Source organism: Cervus canadensis, chromosome 20 (genome assembly GCF_019320065.1).
Source record: "Cervus canadensis isolate Bull #8, Minnesota chromosome 20, ASM1932006v1, whole genome shotgun sequence".
In the NCBI taxonomy this organism is placed as follows: Eukaryota; Metazoa; Chordata; class Mammalia; order Artiodactyla; family Cervidae; genus Cervus; species Cervus canadensis.
In genome coordinates this window covers 57,121,033-57,136,951 of record NC_057405.1, presented here as the reverse complement: position 1 = coordinate 57,136,951, position 15,919 = coordinate 57,121,033, and the positions used below count along the sequence as shown (strand labels likewise).

Below are 15,919 nucleotides of genomic sequence, written 5' to 3'. Positions count from 1 at the left end.
TGAGGCAAGTCTCCCCCAGCCTGAGTTCTGGCAGCATGGAAGTGTGTCACCCTACTTAGCTTCTGTTGCAGTCTTCTTACCATCTCAAGGGCTATTAAATGACTGGAAACAGATGTCTGAGTGCCATTAGGGGCCTGCTTCTGCCTGGGAAAGTGGAGAGGCTGAGCATCACAACACTCTCAACATTCCCCTTTGCACAACTCCCCATGAGCTGGATGAGTTCACCATAGGAGGCTCCTGTGATTCCTGCACCAGGGCAGAGGGTTAAACAAGGCTCAGTTTTTTATGGCTTTGAATCTCATTTCTCTTTCACACCACTTAAAGAAGAGTGTAAGTAGCTTGCTGATAGTACAAAAAAAAACAAAAACAAAAACTGAGACACAGAACAGAGCCCCTAAACATGGGAGCATCTGCGGGTACAAACCTGTTACAGGAGAAGACCCCAATGCTCTTTCTACTACTTGAAGAGGAGAGTTGAGGGGCAAGCTTGTGTATCACCTGCTATTCTGGCCCCAGTTCAGAGTGCTTCCCATTTTTATTATCTAGCCATGAAGATGATAAGAACGATGATGGTTCTAGCCATTCCAGAAACAGAGATTCTGGGTTCAGCTGTGTGACCTTGGGCAGACCACTTAACCTCTCTGGGCTTCCTGCTTACTCATCTGTCAGTCAGTGTGTTTACCTAGTTACACCAAATATAGCCCACTGCAGATTTACAAAGCACTTTCACACCCTTCAGTATATTAGATTCTTGCAGTAACCCCATGAAGTAACAGGGGCTGTTATCCTCATTTTATAAAACTGGAAACTGAAGCTCAGAGGCTAAGTGACACATTCTAGATAACAGCCAGAAAGCAGAAGAAGTGGAACTGAGCCCTCGACTTCTGATTCTAATCAGATGCTTTTCTTGCCACATCTTGTTGTGTCTTTTTGGTTCCAAGAGAACTAAAATGCCATAACTTAAAAAAAAAATCTGTCACCATTCACAAATCATGTCACTATTTGGAACCTGACATCATTTATACATTGGGAAAAAGAAGCATGTGAGTAAATGCTCCCTCACATAAGAGCTTCTGTTTTCAATTTAATTCTTTCACTTTTTAAAATTGTTTAGAGGCTGAGTGCTAATAAAGATGGTTAGTACCACCAGTGAAAAATCGAAGAACAGATGTTGCTTCTGGTGGAAAGAGTATAGAAAAGGTAGTCTACAGTTAAATTAGAAGCACCTAAAAATTGTTACTTTGCTGGAAAAAAAAGACATAGAGACCATCTAAGAAAGTCCTCTGGCAGGGTCCTGAACCATGATGTTTGTGTGGCCTAAGGTTCCTTTCCCCCTGCCCGTCTATCCTCATCCATCCATCCAGTAGGGGGATCTGTGTCACAGGTCAGCGAAGGTGACTGGGTACAAAGAAAAATGAAACCTCTGAATGTGTGTGTTGGTTTTACTGGCAGTAAAGCCCTGAGCTGTCAGCAAATTGTGGAAAGGGGCACCTGACAGCCCTGTTTGTTTTGCAGGTACAACTCGGAATGCACTGGTTGGGAGCCGGGTTACTCTGCGCCGTGTATATAAAAGCCAGTGTCCCCCACCACCCACTCTGTTAATACTATGCACTGACCTGCTCTGCCCACTTCCCCTTTCCTCAGTCAGCCTTCAGCCTGGCACCCAGCTCTGAGATGAGGCCTGCTTAGCACCAGTGAAGCTCCCCACGTTCAAACCAACAACGTTCTGTGTGGAGATGAGGGAATCAAAGTTAAAATCCAACCCATCAGCATCCATGAGTTCGCTACGGATAATGGACTCCATGTCACATTCCAAGCTCCCATTGAACATGTCCAGGTCCAAGTCGCTGGGGAACTTCTCATGGCCCATGACTGGAAGGTTCGCACTGGTGGAGTACAAGGAGGAGCCTGAGAGAGAGTCCGAGAGGGTTTGCATAGACTGGCTGACAGGAGACTGCTGCTGGTGTTTGGCTGACCCGAGACTGCTGGAGTCGCTCAAGCCCATGTTGCTGACGGAATTCGACAAGGCACGGCTGCCACCGAGAGCGCCCTGGGTTTGGTGCTGGTGGTGGAGCAAGTTCTGATTGACCAAACTCCCCTGGTTAGGCTGGGCGGCAAAGGACATCATTGGGTCACTGCGAAGCATCACGTTCCGGCGGGAGTTCTGGGCGGACACAGCGGTGCTGGCCTGAGACATCAAGGGGTCCGACTGGGTCATCATGACATCGCTGTGGCTGAGAGAGTCCGACGTGAGCAGGTCCTGGAGTGTCTGGTTGCCGTAGTGCGACATGGAAGAGAAGGTGGCTGGCTTGTTCTCTTGGATGGTCTGCATGGGAGACTGGCGCAGGGAGTTCAGAGACGAAGGCCCAAAGACCGCGCTGCTGAAGGAGCTGGTGGGGGAGCCCAGGCCGGAGCCCTTGGTGGTATACGGGAAGCTGGAGCTGCGCTGCATGAGCCCCCCCGGGGGCGATGGCTGGGATGCGGGGAGCGCGATGTTGTCCAGCAGGTCGTCCATGAGGTTGTCAGCCAGACCGTCGTTCAGATTCATGGTGCCCGCCATGTCGGTCAGCCGGGGCAGCTCCACGGTGCACGGCTTGCTGACAGAGGGCGACAGGCTGGCCGAGCTGCTGTAGAGCATGGGGGACAGCGGTGCCTCATCGTCCTGGACGTCGTCCAGCTCCGTGCTCGCCAGGATGGGGGACAGGCGGCCGCTGACTGTGCTGGCGTTGGAATTGGTGCGCGAGCGGAAGTCGGTCCACGCGTCCAGCTCATCGCTGCTGCGGGACGTGGGGCTGCCGGGCCACTTGGAGAGCTGGGAGGGACTGTCGTCTGCTGACTCGGGGGCGGTCTGCAGGGCTGCCTTCTTCTTGGCGGCACGGCCGCGGCTCTTGGTATACTTGTTGCTGTTGTCCATGGAGACGGCCCGCCGCCGGGGCGCCTTGCCGCTCTTCCCGCCGTCGGGGTTGATGATCCACCACGAGCTCTTGCCGGTCCCCTCATTCTGGACCCGCATGAACCGGCTGTGCAGTGACAGGTTGTGCCGGATGGAGTTCTGCGGAGAGAGAAGGGACAACGCAGATGAGCTGCAGTGGTCCAACTGAGCACCCAGGCGAAACAGTTACTAACCTGACACGATTTTTAAAGCAGCCTCAATTTCAGAGGCTTTAAAAAAAAGGCATTTGCATGAGTCTCCTTGGCTTGGGATTAAATGACAATATTGTAGATGGCATTTTTATAGTCAGGGTGTGGGAGATGGTTTCAAATTCAGGAGATGCAGCGGACTGTAGGACTTCACTGACATTGTTTTTCTTAAATCCCCAGGTTTCGTTGTCCTTTCTGTAACTGTACTTCCTTTACTGAAGTTTGCACTTACAATGTATTACCACATCATCTCCCCCTGCATTTTGCAACAGACTTCCCTGGCTCTCTCAGGGTGATTCATCACCTACAGGGCTATTTTATTCCATTCTGGCCCCTTCCTCCTCTAGTACAGAGGCAGCAGTGACCTCTTCTGAGACACTTCTATTCAGAACTGGTGTGAATTTTTACCTATCTTTTCTCTGACTCCATCTCCTCCTGCCACAATTTCACACCTGTCTCACAGCCATAAGAAAAAATGGCAGAGTAAGATTTGCTGAGTTGATAGAAGAAGGCAGGCAAGTCTCCCATTCAGAAATATTCCAGCTAATTTATGCAGACACTCCCTCCTCAAGGCATTGTGATCTGAGCACAGTAACCTCCTTCCAAAGAGCACCATATGGAAAGCGGAGGTGGGGGAGAGTAACTTTACGTCGAAGAAGAACCTTGACAGCTCAGCCCAGTGATCAAGGTCAACATCAAAGGGCCAAGTCAGGTTGATAACGTTCATTGGAAACAACGTGATGAAAATGGCACCCTCCCCTGTGGCCTTCCTTCCAAAGCCCATCACCTCATTCTAATCATGAGAAAAAGGGCAGATAAGTCCAAATAAGGAACATTTAAAAATGTTTGTCCAGTTCTCCTCAAAACTGTCAGACTCACAGGGAGCCTAAGAGAAACATGCTGACTAAACACAACGTGGAATCCTGGATGGGATGCTGGAACAGAAAAAGCAAAGTATAAGGCAAAAACTAAGGAAATCGGAATAAAGCGCAGACCTCAGTTAATACTAATAATGTATCAACACTGGTTTATCAGTTGGGACAAGTGTACCAAACTGATATCGGATATTAATAACAACAGGGGAAACTCGATGTGGAGAGCCAACATCAAGAACTTTCTGTGCCAGTCTGGTAACTTCTCTGCAAATCTAAAATCATTTTATATTAAAAGGTTTATTCTTAAAAAAAATAAAGATGAGGGCAAAATATCCTCAAAACCCTAACAATTGCTCCCATCTTGCAAGAATCCTCCTCCTGATTTAGGGAAGCCCAGTTAACAGAGATGACCCTGATCCAACCCCGTCTCTGTCACCGACCAACCATGAGGCCCGAGCAAATCATTTAGTCTATCTCCAACAACTTCAGTTCTCCATCTTCATTACAGCCATAGCATTTGAACCATCCCTCTCTGATAGGGATGACATAAGGATGATATATGATAATATACTTCAAAACCCAGTCACGCTACGAAGTCAGGGTGTTCTTATTGCCATTATAAAACACAGAGTACATGATGGACAGAGCTCGTCGCCTGGGGAGGTCTCCCCTTCTATTCTGTAAAATACCTCGTGTGCTATGAAAGAGAGAAGCTGATGATGGCATCTGCCACATCTGGAACAGCACCCCCGGCAGGTCAGATGAGTTTTTATTTGCAAGTTAAAGACAAAAGATATTGCCTGCTGCTGTCTATTAAATGCAAACCATCCTAAAAGTTACCGTAGTTAAAAAAAAAACTGGCAATCACCAACTGTATTTATGTAGAAGATACAAATACATGTGTTCTACCAGAATGTTTTTAAAACACAGAAAGTCAGTGGGATTTCACCATACATAAATAACCCAAAATACTCAGGAGTGTTTCTGTGTATATGTTCCCATGCAAGGAAGTCCGACAGCTCTGGCTGGGGAATGAGCATCACCAACCATGGGTCACAGCTAGGCATTTCTATGACAGGCATAAAGACACATTTGAGAGGACGTGCTGAGTATCTGATGAGCCAAATGGTGCCCAGGAGACTATATATCCAGCTTCCCTTTCACTCTTATGGTTTTTTAAAGAATAATGGCATCTCTACTCATGGTTCAGAAATTACATTTCTTTAAAAAGTAAAACACTGTCTCCATAAAGATATGAAGCATGCTCTTAAAACTCACTCCACAGGGTTCAAAAAGCAGGCAAATGCAAGGTAATTCTATTACTGAGTACCCAAGAGACTAGATATATGAACCACAAACTTAAACTCAAGCTTCTTGCTGGGAAAAAAATACGGAGGTCCTGAAGCCCTGTGGGGGTGATGTGGACACTGACTGAACCACCCCTCCCGTGGCCAGCCCCCGCTGCTCCAAATTTTGCAAGAGTTCATTCATACCAACTCCCAGCAATAACAATGACCAGTCATAAATATCCAGTTATCCACCCTTTAAAAAGCATTTGCAGACAATTTTTTTAATGTATTTTTAATTTCACCAATTCCAAACCAAGCAGAAAAGAAAATGTAATCCTTTAGAGACCTCCAAAATGTCCTATATGGATGGTCATCTATTCTACAACTCTAACGATGTATGTGTGTAATTTTGTAAAATTATAAGCTACCATTGGTTAGAATTTGGAGAGAGAAGTTAAGCTTCTGTAGGGCCTTGTGGTAAAGGGGCTGGAACACCCTCACAGAAGACAGAACCGAGGACTGTCAGACCCAGGCCCTAACTGCCAGGATGAGGAATGGAGCCTGACTGACTATAGGAGTCAGTTCCTGGGCCAGCGCTTTTAAATTCCTCATCTTTAATCTTCTTAACAAATCACAAAGTCAATGCCTGCATCATATATATGAAGCCTCAGACTGACAGAGATTAAGTAACTTATAGAAGGTCACACAGGTTTAAACTGAAACTTGTTTTTCCAACTCCACTCCAATGCTTTCTCCCAACCTTTCCCAGATCTGTCACCAAATTATACAGAAGTCATCATTTAACTTCTCTGAGCTAACATCTAAAGAAAAACATTTAAGAAAGGTGAAGGATACAAAGGCATAATCTTATGACTATAATTTTGTGAAATAGTTAAGAGTAATAATTTAGTAGGTCTCTCCTAAAAATGTTTTTAAAACAAAGTCTTTACAAAGAGTAATACTATAGCCTGCATTTGCATTTCTTTACTAAGGGGGCCATCAGAGCATTCATCCTAAAGAGAGAGCAGTGGTTACCGTACAAACTCATATAAGCTACACTTAGACTCTGAACCAAAACCCAATTTATTAAATGGGTGATCAGCTTCAGTGTCAAATCTTAGTTCAACTCTTGCTTTAGAAGTTGCTAATAACAGAATATATTCCCTAAGGCATATCACCTACGCAACACTCAGACAGGATTTTCCAGTTTCATTACTAAGACAATGCAAACAAAAACTATGTCACAATAATCCTTATGGTCCCTAGCCTTCCATTTATAAAATCCATAATCTGAAGCGGTGGGGGGACATTGACAAAGACCCATCAATATGGTCCCCTCTGTCCATTTCTAGCTCAAATGCCCCTCACCCTAATAAGGTCAGATATCAGAAATGTAGTCTGCTTTTTCGCCTCACAGGTCATGATTCTAATCACCAGGTTCTCTGACTAAGTTTTGGTGAAGCAGGAAAAAGTAAACATAAATGCCAGAGAACGTATCAGAATTGCAGTGTTTCCCCAACACTTCCCTGATAATGGAAGTTAATGGTGATATGATTTCTGTAAGATTTCAAACTGCCCCTCCCTCACCTCAAACCCCGGAAAGAAGAAGTGGAATTTATAAACAGAAACAAGCCAATTATAAAATCCTCTTAGAATGTGTAGTTTAAGTTCTCTAAAGACCTCTTCAGACGGGGGCTCTAAATTAAATTTCCAATGTATTTTGTGCATTTTAAACTATAAAACTGCTGTTAAGAATATTCTATGCTTTTCCACTAATTCATCTATCAAACCAAATAGTCTATATTTGTAAGATATAACATTAGTTTGAGGGTTGGGAGCTGACAGAGAAGGAGGAACAGTTTGATAGGACTAGAGAGATTTTTCTAATCACATATAAATACACATTTTGGAAAACATTGTGAGGTCCTTAAGGTGATAGGGTAAATATTACCAACCAGGACTCCCGCTGCTAGATCTCAGGCCATTCTGTCATCACATTTGTTTGCTAGAGGAGCCAATAAATCACTATAACCCCAACCCAAAACCATGTGAATAGTTCTGGTTATTTAAATGTACTACTAAAAAATTTTTCTTCCCTGGTGACTCAGACAGTAAAGAATCCGCCTGCAACGCAGGAGACCCAAGTTCAATGGGGAAGCCCCCTGGAGAAGGTAATGGCAGCCCACTCCAGTATTCTTGCCTGGAGAATTCCATGGACAGAGGAGCCTGGCGGGCTACAGTCTGTGGAGTCACAGAGAGTTGGACACAACTGAGTGACTAACACACAACACAACCAAGAAATTCAGAGATTGATGAATTACAGTAAACTAAACATTTCTAGGAAGAAACTTCTGTCAGGAGCAAAAATGCCAGCATTTCCCCACCCACACCCCAACCAGGGCCCAAAGATGTAGAAAACCCTGAAGGCAACTGTAACACAAGTTGTCTGAAGACAGAGCAGAGATTAAGAATACCCTTTGATTCACTTTTATGTCAATCTTCTCTTTTACAAAATGATTTATACTGAAGCAAGGCCTACTCTGTGGCAGAAAAAAATAGGTGTAGGTAACCAGCAGCAGAACTGGCACACCTGTCCTGAGTGACTGCAGCTGCCATTGGTGGCCTAGTCCTTCAAGCAGGGACGTGCAGGTGTGGGAAGGAGGAAGGTGTGCTGGGGGCACTCATATTTCACAGTCATGCTGACTGGCCATGTGGTCCAGAGCCCAAGGTTCCCTTGGCTTGGCCCTCCTGGAAGAAATCAGCATAAAGACGACTATCCTCTTCCGAATTTGGTCATTCTTGTTCTTGCTATAATGAAGACAGTGTTCTAATGCAAGACACGTTGATTCCCTAATGCTAAACTGCACAGCCGCTACATTTACCCCAACTGACTGTGAAGACAGATGGACCCCAAACAGATTAGATTAGATCAGGTGTCACAGAGAAGCTGCCTGAAACAAGTAAGTATTCCACCAATATTTACAAAGCGGGTAATTCACACATGCAATTTTTTAAAGTGGCCAACGGAGGGAGGGAGGCTTTGATGTCAGCCAGGTCGGAGCTAGAATAGTGGCCTAGGCGTGTGTCCTGTGACCCTGGACAATTGAGCCAACTTCAGTTGCCCCTTTTATAAAATGGGAATAAAACCACCCTCTCTAACTCTAGGATTTTGGGGACGATTAAATGAAAGTATGCATGCAAGTTACTCATCCAGTGCCAAGTACAAAAGCAGCTCTCAACTGTCAAGATTCCACACACGGAAGCAGTGACATCATAAACGTTCACTTACTGTTTTCCGAGCATCACACACTTTAAACCAGAAGGTGAGAGGGCGGCTCCTTCCAGGAAAAGATTTCAAACTTGTAAAAGTATTTCAAAGTGCCGTGCTGCTCAGGAGTAGCTGGTAATTTCCCAACTGCTGCTACCCTGTGTCCACTCCAACCCCTTCCAACCCATGTTTACCTTGTAAAGACTGTCCACTAACCCAGACACCAGCTGCATGTGCTTCCCCTGGAACACAGAGAGGGTTTTGTCTGGAAGCAACATGTGGTATCAATTTATCTTTCTCAGCAAGGGCAACAAGGAATCCACTGACTTTAAAAATAAAAAGAGAGTTGTGTAATTTAACTCTTAAAGGCCTCTACCTTTCTTACTCACTCTCTTTTTTTGGTTATCTCAAAATGAGTTATGGTTGTCAACTCCCAAGTCAGACCCACTGATGCCCACCAAGCAGACTGCAGTCAGTGCCCTGGTCCTCATGAGAGATTTCAGCGGGGATGATCTATAAAGGACTGCTTTTAAATCCAGTGCTCATCTACGCTGCACACAGGACCAGCATTTCAAGTAGGTTTCCTTGCTTTGATTGTTGTCACTGATAGTTCAGAACAGGACTGCCAAAGACCTGAATTCTAAAATACGTAACTGCTGAACAGTTGACAAAGGTCATGTGAAAAAACCCAGTGGAGATCCAAGGAGTTGTGTGCCACAGCAGAACAACGCAGAGACAGCTTCGGGAGAGATGCTGCTTTTGACTTTTGATGATAGGCTCTTTCAGAGGCAGTTCTCTGGATGATGCCCTGATTTCTCTTAGGTATCAGTTCTCCACCCTGGCTGCCTCTTCCAATCACCTGTGGAGGCTTTAAGCACTCATCGTAGAGACTGGTGTGAGTAAGGCTTGGGGAGGCGCTATTTGAAAGCTCCCCAGATTATCAGCTCAGAGCTGAGATTCCCTGGAATTTCCCCCTTACGTTTCTGCTGGCTGAGACTCTAAGCTAAAGATTCCTAGTCTCCCCAGGTCTGATGACACAGCACAGCAGATGTTCTTTAAGTCCAAGTTTCCACCATTTAGAAGATAAGGGTGAGAATCGGGCTCACAGATTAAAGTTGTGTTTATATGTAGAGGGTAAAATGGAGAGTTAGAGCAATCTATCATATCACTGGAGTTCAGATAGCTTTTTTCCTAAAAAAAAAAAAAAAATAAGGTGGGGGAAGGAGTTGAGAGGGAAGGGTCCTTGACCTCGCACTGCCTTGTAGGCGGTCATCCATCCTGCCCTGTGCCACCTCTCCACCTGGCATGGATAAGCATGGACAGAAAAGGGGGCAAGAGGACCTTCCCAAAGGTAGGAACTGATACAGGCCACAGAAGGGATGGGCTGGGACTGTAATTGATCCCTGTAATTCTCAGAACTCTCCCTGAATTAGCAATGTAACCTCACATAATCCCTTTTATAAGAGACTGTCCTTCAAATGAAATGCCAAAGATAGACTGCATAAAAATAACCACTGAAAAGGCCGTACCCCAATCCTGAGATACTTATTAGCTTCCATTGTTAAGAATACAGCAAAGTATTCCTTAATGAACTCCCTTGAGATCCAAAGCACATGATTTTAAGCAGATCATCTCAAGAACATTAATAACAACCACACAGTTTCTCCTTCCTCGACTGTAGGAAACTACATTGCTGCACTTGGTGCAAAGACCAAGTGGATGGAGGGAGGCGGGAGCGGACACTGCAAAGGGCCAAGTGGTGCTACCACCTGAGGGAGAAGAGTGAGGGCTGGGCCTCCTTATTAGACCTCAGACACTGAGCTGGCTTGCCCTCTTCTACTATGTTTGATCGACTTTGGGGCTAAGCTGTTCGAAAGCAAGTACACAGTGTAACGGCATAAAGCAGACTTAATTCAGAGCCATTATTTCTGACTATATGGAATACCAACTATAACAGCCTTTCAGATACAAGAGAAAAACATTCACATAAAGGACTGCATAATCAACACTGCTGTGTAAGACAAGTTCCAGGCTAGTTCCACTCTTACTTCTGTCTAAAACACTAAAAGTTTAAGCCATTAAAGGACTTACTTTAAAAAGATGATGTTCTAAAGTAAATATTGTCGGGAATTTGTCTGAAGGATTAAATTTCCAGCTAGAAACAAGATTTCCGTTAAATCTGCTGACAATCCTCTACCCACAGAGATCTCCTTGGAAAACTAATATTTGTTTCAAGTTTTCACGCAGTAAGCAGCAGGTTCTGATTCCTCGTTTGCAGAAGTAAGATAATAGCAACTTGGTGATCAGTAAAATGAACCCATTTCTTACCCAAGACAAATGAGACACATGAAGCTTTCTTGGGAAAGGAAGGGCTTGGCAGACTATTTGTTCTTCCCCCCAATTGAATAAGAAATCCTAGATGGGAAGAAAGTTCTCTTAAAGGGCTACTACGCTATTACAGACAGTTTTGTTGGGTTTTCCAGTGTGGGTTTTATTTTCATATTAATTTTTTTTTATTTTTTTCATTTAGCAATTTTTTTTCAAGCCCTTCCACAGCTGTTTCTGCTCTTGGAGGGCAAGAGGGAACATTCCATTCCTCCCAGCCAAACCTGCACTTCCGGCACACAGAGAACCCTGGCAGCCTTGCACCCTCTGCCCACACCCACTCCCCTCAGTAGCCTCCCCACCCCCAAACCCCTCCTGCTTCCAGCCCCACGTCCTCCTCCCCACCCCCAAGGAAGCAGCAACTAACGCATGCAGTCAACGGAAAGACAGTCTCCAGAAAGTAGGTTAAAGCTGCAGCATTTGGCCACCCCTGCCCCCCTGCTCCAGGTTTCTTCCTGATCGACTGAATCCCTTCCCCCTTCCCACAAGGGGCTCGGCAAACACATGCTACTTAAATTCCCCTCCCTCGTGGCTCAGACGGTAAATAATTCACCTGCAATACAAGAGACCCAGGTTCGATCCCTGGGTCGGGAAGATTCCCTGGAGAACAGAATGGCAACTCACTCCAGAATTTTTGCCTGGAGAATCCCACGGATAAGGGAGCCTGGCAAGCTGCAGTCCATGGGGTCGCAAAGAGTTGGACATGACTGAGCAACTAACACACACTCGAAGACCATCCAGGACAAGCCACACAAAGTCAATGCTTCAAAGGGTTAAAAACCATGACATAAGAGAACATTCCTGAAACTGACTCTGCAAAGTAGAATGAAGTAGAACAGAAACAGCTTTGTTATTAACAAAATTTTCACTTAAGATTAAAAAAATAAAGTTGCAAGTCTTTTTCAGTTTGAAAATGTATCGTGGGTGGAAATGGAGAGAATAAAAGGGCATTGGAAATACACATCCAGAATTCAGGAATACATCAGAATCTAATCACTTTCATGGCATTATGTAAGTGATCATCACAGCAGGAAGTTCAGTAAAAGGTAATACTGTGGAAAATGGAGGGCTGCGAAACTCATCTAATAACAAGCAACCTTAACTTTACAGTGAAAGTAACTGAAGACCAAAGAGATACAAGGCATAGCTGAATTCAATCAGCTAGGAGGTGGCAGCCAAGCTGAGACAAACTCTTGGCCTCTAGGTGTTACAGTAATACCACCCAGACACAGTTAGTCCCAGTGTCTACGTTACCATGACAACTGAAAGGGTGAAGTGAAGTGCATGGAGCACAGAGGATGGATAAGATCTACTATCCATCCATCCATTCAACTTCAGTCTGCCTTGCTTTACAACTTAGGGAATAGGTGTCTGTCTCCCCTAACACACAATGAACCCTTTACAACCAGGTGCCATGTTTTATTACAGCTTTACTGCCTAGCGTGGCACTGACACGTAGCAGGTGCTCAAAAATATTGCTCTAATCAGTGAATTAGTGGGAAGGGGACAGCAGCCACAAAACAGGCCTGAATTATGTGTTAAAATGAAATGTTACAAAAACATGAGACCAATAAATGATCCTCAATATGAAAAGATGGAAGGAAGCTTCCATTGCAAAATGTTGAAGAGCATCAAGGATTTTCTAAAGTCAACAAGTCTCAGCCTTGAATATAAACTTCAATTATACAACCAAAATTTCCCAGAACTAGATGATATAGTCTAGTAAGCAGGCTTAAGGTTCTCTGTAATAATATTATAGAGACAGGCAGAAGGATGGTAACTAGTTTATTCGGGGGAGCAAGGGCTTGGGAGAATGGTCTCAGGTCCATCCAGGCTGTAGATGTCTACCTGTCTCTACCCGTCTCGGGGTGTTATGGAGCCCCCATTACTTGGTAATGCAGTTGGTTGGCTCAGAGCACTCAGAGCCATCCTTGAAACCACAGATAACACACCTAGTTCTAAATCTCCCCCAAGCAAACACAGGGATAACAAGAGGAATCCAAAAGAGAGTCTACCTCACCTGCAATCTGAAGGAACTTCCTGTGTTAGTGCCTGCCCTATCTCTGCTTCACAAACCTAATCTCACTCTATTTTCACAGAAAGTCTGTCAGGAGGAGGCTGAGGTGCAGAACAGTCCCTGTCTATAGGCAGTGGGGCCAGAAGTCAAGCCCAAGGCTAACTCCTGCAGCAGAGCTCTAACCACTGCACTGTGGGACCCTCTCCAGTCCCTGAACTGACTAAGGAGAGAGGCACCATCCACAAGTGACCAAGGAGCTTTCAAGACTACACTAACCTGTGTCACTAAACTAAATGTTTTCAGCTCCAAGTTTCTGCACATGGTTCCTAGGACCATGAAAGGAGAGGAAAAGGTGGGGAAAAAATCACTAGCCATAAAGCAAGTGTTGTTGGAACTGGATCATTTTTAGAAATGACCCTTTTTTCTCAGACACACCCCAAAAGGAACACTATGGACATGTTCTGCCTTGACCTGGGACCACTACTTTTAGGGAATGACCAGATTGGATCACTGCCATAAACTTTTGAGTGCCCAGGCCTTCCTCTGTGCCACACCTGTGACCGACTCAAGCCAGCTTACCTGGTTGTCCCTGGCAGGCCTATCCAGGCCCCCGAAAGCTGGCCTGGATCTAAGGTCCTGATGCCAGAGACATCGGGCAAATGTCAGCTTTACCCGGGACCTTGCTATTACAAGGCTTAATCTGAAACAGGGACTCAGCTCTATACTATTTAAAATATGTAATTAGTTTATTATTGAGCCAGAAATGATTAGCTTGCTTTCAAACTATGTGAATTTTAAAACATGATGTCTTTTGCCTGCCAGCTGACAGCACGATTGGGTCACTTCTGTTTAGCCTCAATCAAAAACTCTGGTAGAAAGCTGCTTTAAGGCTTCACATGCATGCTATTTTATTATTTGTCTTCTGGCATCAAAATCTGCAGAAACAGAAATCACTGACAGTACAAGCACACTAAGAGGGTGGATGTGGAGGTGCTGAGTGGGTGAGTTCAACAGCTTGAGAGTTTGACATCTGAGATCCAGGAAAACTGCCTTTCTCTTCTTAGGGTTCAGTCCCTCTCTTCACATGGAATTCACTGGCTGTAGCATCACATATACAAACACTGACTGTTTCCAGCTCTTCAGATGGTCTGGTTCAGAAAAAAAAAATGGTTCTTTTCTGTCTTGTTACTTCAAGAGCAATGAATTTCTTTTTGGTAGCTCTGAAATATATGCCAATGTGTGGGCACAGTCACACAGCTACGCACGGGCCCACACCCTGGAAAGATTGGGAGGGGTGGAGGCACATTTTTTCAGCTAGGGCTGGAAAAAATTGGAGCTGGTATTTATAAAACAGACATGTGTGTATGCATCTGGAAGCAGGCTCCCTTCCAAGTGTCAGTGTTAATTATTCTAATAGTCATCAAAAATCAAGGTGTTACTGGTGAAAGCAGAAAAAGGAAGCAAATGCCACAAAACAGAGTATCTCCTGCTGGCTACTGCAAACACAACCACTGACGGACTTTTTCTTTACGGGAATAAACAGTACAGCAGTCAACTCTACAAAATGACTCAGGCCTGCACCCCCTCTATCCACTCCACACCCCAGTGAAATTTGGTTAACGAGGAGTCTCCTGAGGAACTGCTCCCTCTACCTGAGAACCTCACCTGCAAGACCAGCATTTCACAGTACTGGTTTCACAAGATTTCTTCTTGTTTAAAATCACAGGATGCAAAAGTGGCTGATGACCAATACGATGATGTTGCTAAATGCCGAGTGAATCAACCATTTATTCCCGGACACTCCTGGGTGCCAATTACACACACAGATGAGCACCAGCCAGCCTGAAAGTCCACAGGAATGATAAATAAAGATAGGAGACGACATTTCCATTTGCTGAAGAACCAGGCATTCATTCCATTTTTTTTTTTTTTTTCTGAAGAAAACACTGATTGAGCCATTTGTATACAAGTGCATTTTAATTTATAATCTAGGATGTTCTCAAATGTGCAAGCTAACCATTAGCACTACCCCTCAAATTATGAATGAAGTCGGTTGAATGTGCATGGGATAAATCAGTTTCTCTGAAAACCATGACACAAACACAGTATTTTAATACTAACACGTACTAGGCTGTCATCTCCTCACGTACACTGCTAGGTAAGCTTGAAAGCACTTAAGAAACTGGAAGCAACTAGCATCAGTGGTGATACTAATCTATCACCCAAAGGGCAGGAGGGATAATATTAATTGGCAAGGACAGTCATACAAGAGACCAAGAGTCTACGGGACATGAGAGACACTCCATGTGTGGTGGAGAGCTGGAGGTGAGACCACACCTCACCCAGCAGGCGTCACAGGGCTCCAGGGCTCCCTGGTTCCCATACACTTGCTGTCGGGGATTCCAAAGCCATGCCTGAGGATGTAGAACCCCTGGCTTTACAACTACCTCCTTAGCTGAGTCTCATCTGGCAGGTCTGGCCTTCAGACTCTCTCCCCCAACTTCCTGGAGCGCATCACCTGGACTTCCTGAACTTTCCAATCTTTCCCCTTAGGTTGTTCATTTGCTAATAGAAAATGTATGTGAGCTCATAGCACAACCAGGCCCTAGATCTTTCCCTAAGACTTAACAAATCATCACACATACAGGGTCCACTGAAACCAATCCCTTTACGTCAAGACAAGGGAGGAAACACACACAGGAACAGATATTGTTGAGCCATTCTTAGGGTCAAAGGTAGCTTCATGTAACACACTTCAGACTCGTGGAATAGTATCACCCTATATTACCTGTTTCTCCAGCAACATGTTCAACTTTCAAACTGCCGTGACCTAGGGTCTCCCCAAATAAAAAAAGATAGCCAAGTCCTGATGCTAATTTGTGGACAGAACAGGAAATCACATCAAGCTTCTCATAAGGTTAACAAATCCAAGTTGGGAGACAAT

At 44.9% G+C, this 15,919-nt stretch overlaps 1 protein-coding gene across 2 annotated transcripts in view; it reads right to left on the bottom strand.

Annotated features, from left to right (window-relative positions):
- FOXO3 (forkhead box O3) overlaps window positions 1-15,919 on the bottom strand; it is a 114,412-nt gene that overhangs the window by 16,706 nt on the left and 81,787 nt on the right. The window contains exon 3 of one of the 2 annotated variants that reach the window (XM_043439666.1): window positions 1,617-3,052. The exons of the other annotated variant lie outside the window; for it this stretch is intronic. Within the exon in view, the coding sequence (XP_043295601.1) occupies window positions 1,652-3,052 (1,401 nt within the window). The 3' untranslated portion in view covers window positions 1,617-1,651. The remainder of the gene's footprint in view (window positions 1-1,616; window positions 3,053-15,919) is intronic. 2 annotated transcript variants of the gene reach the window in all.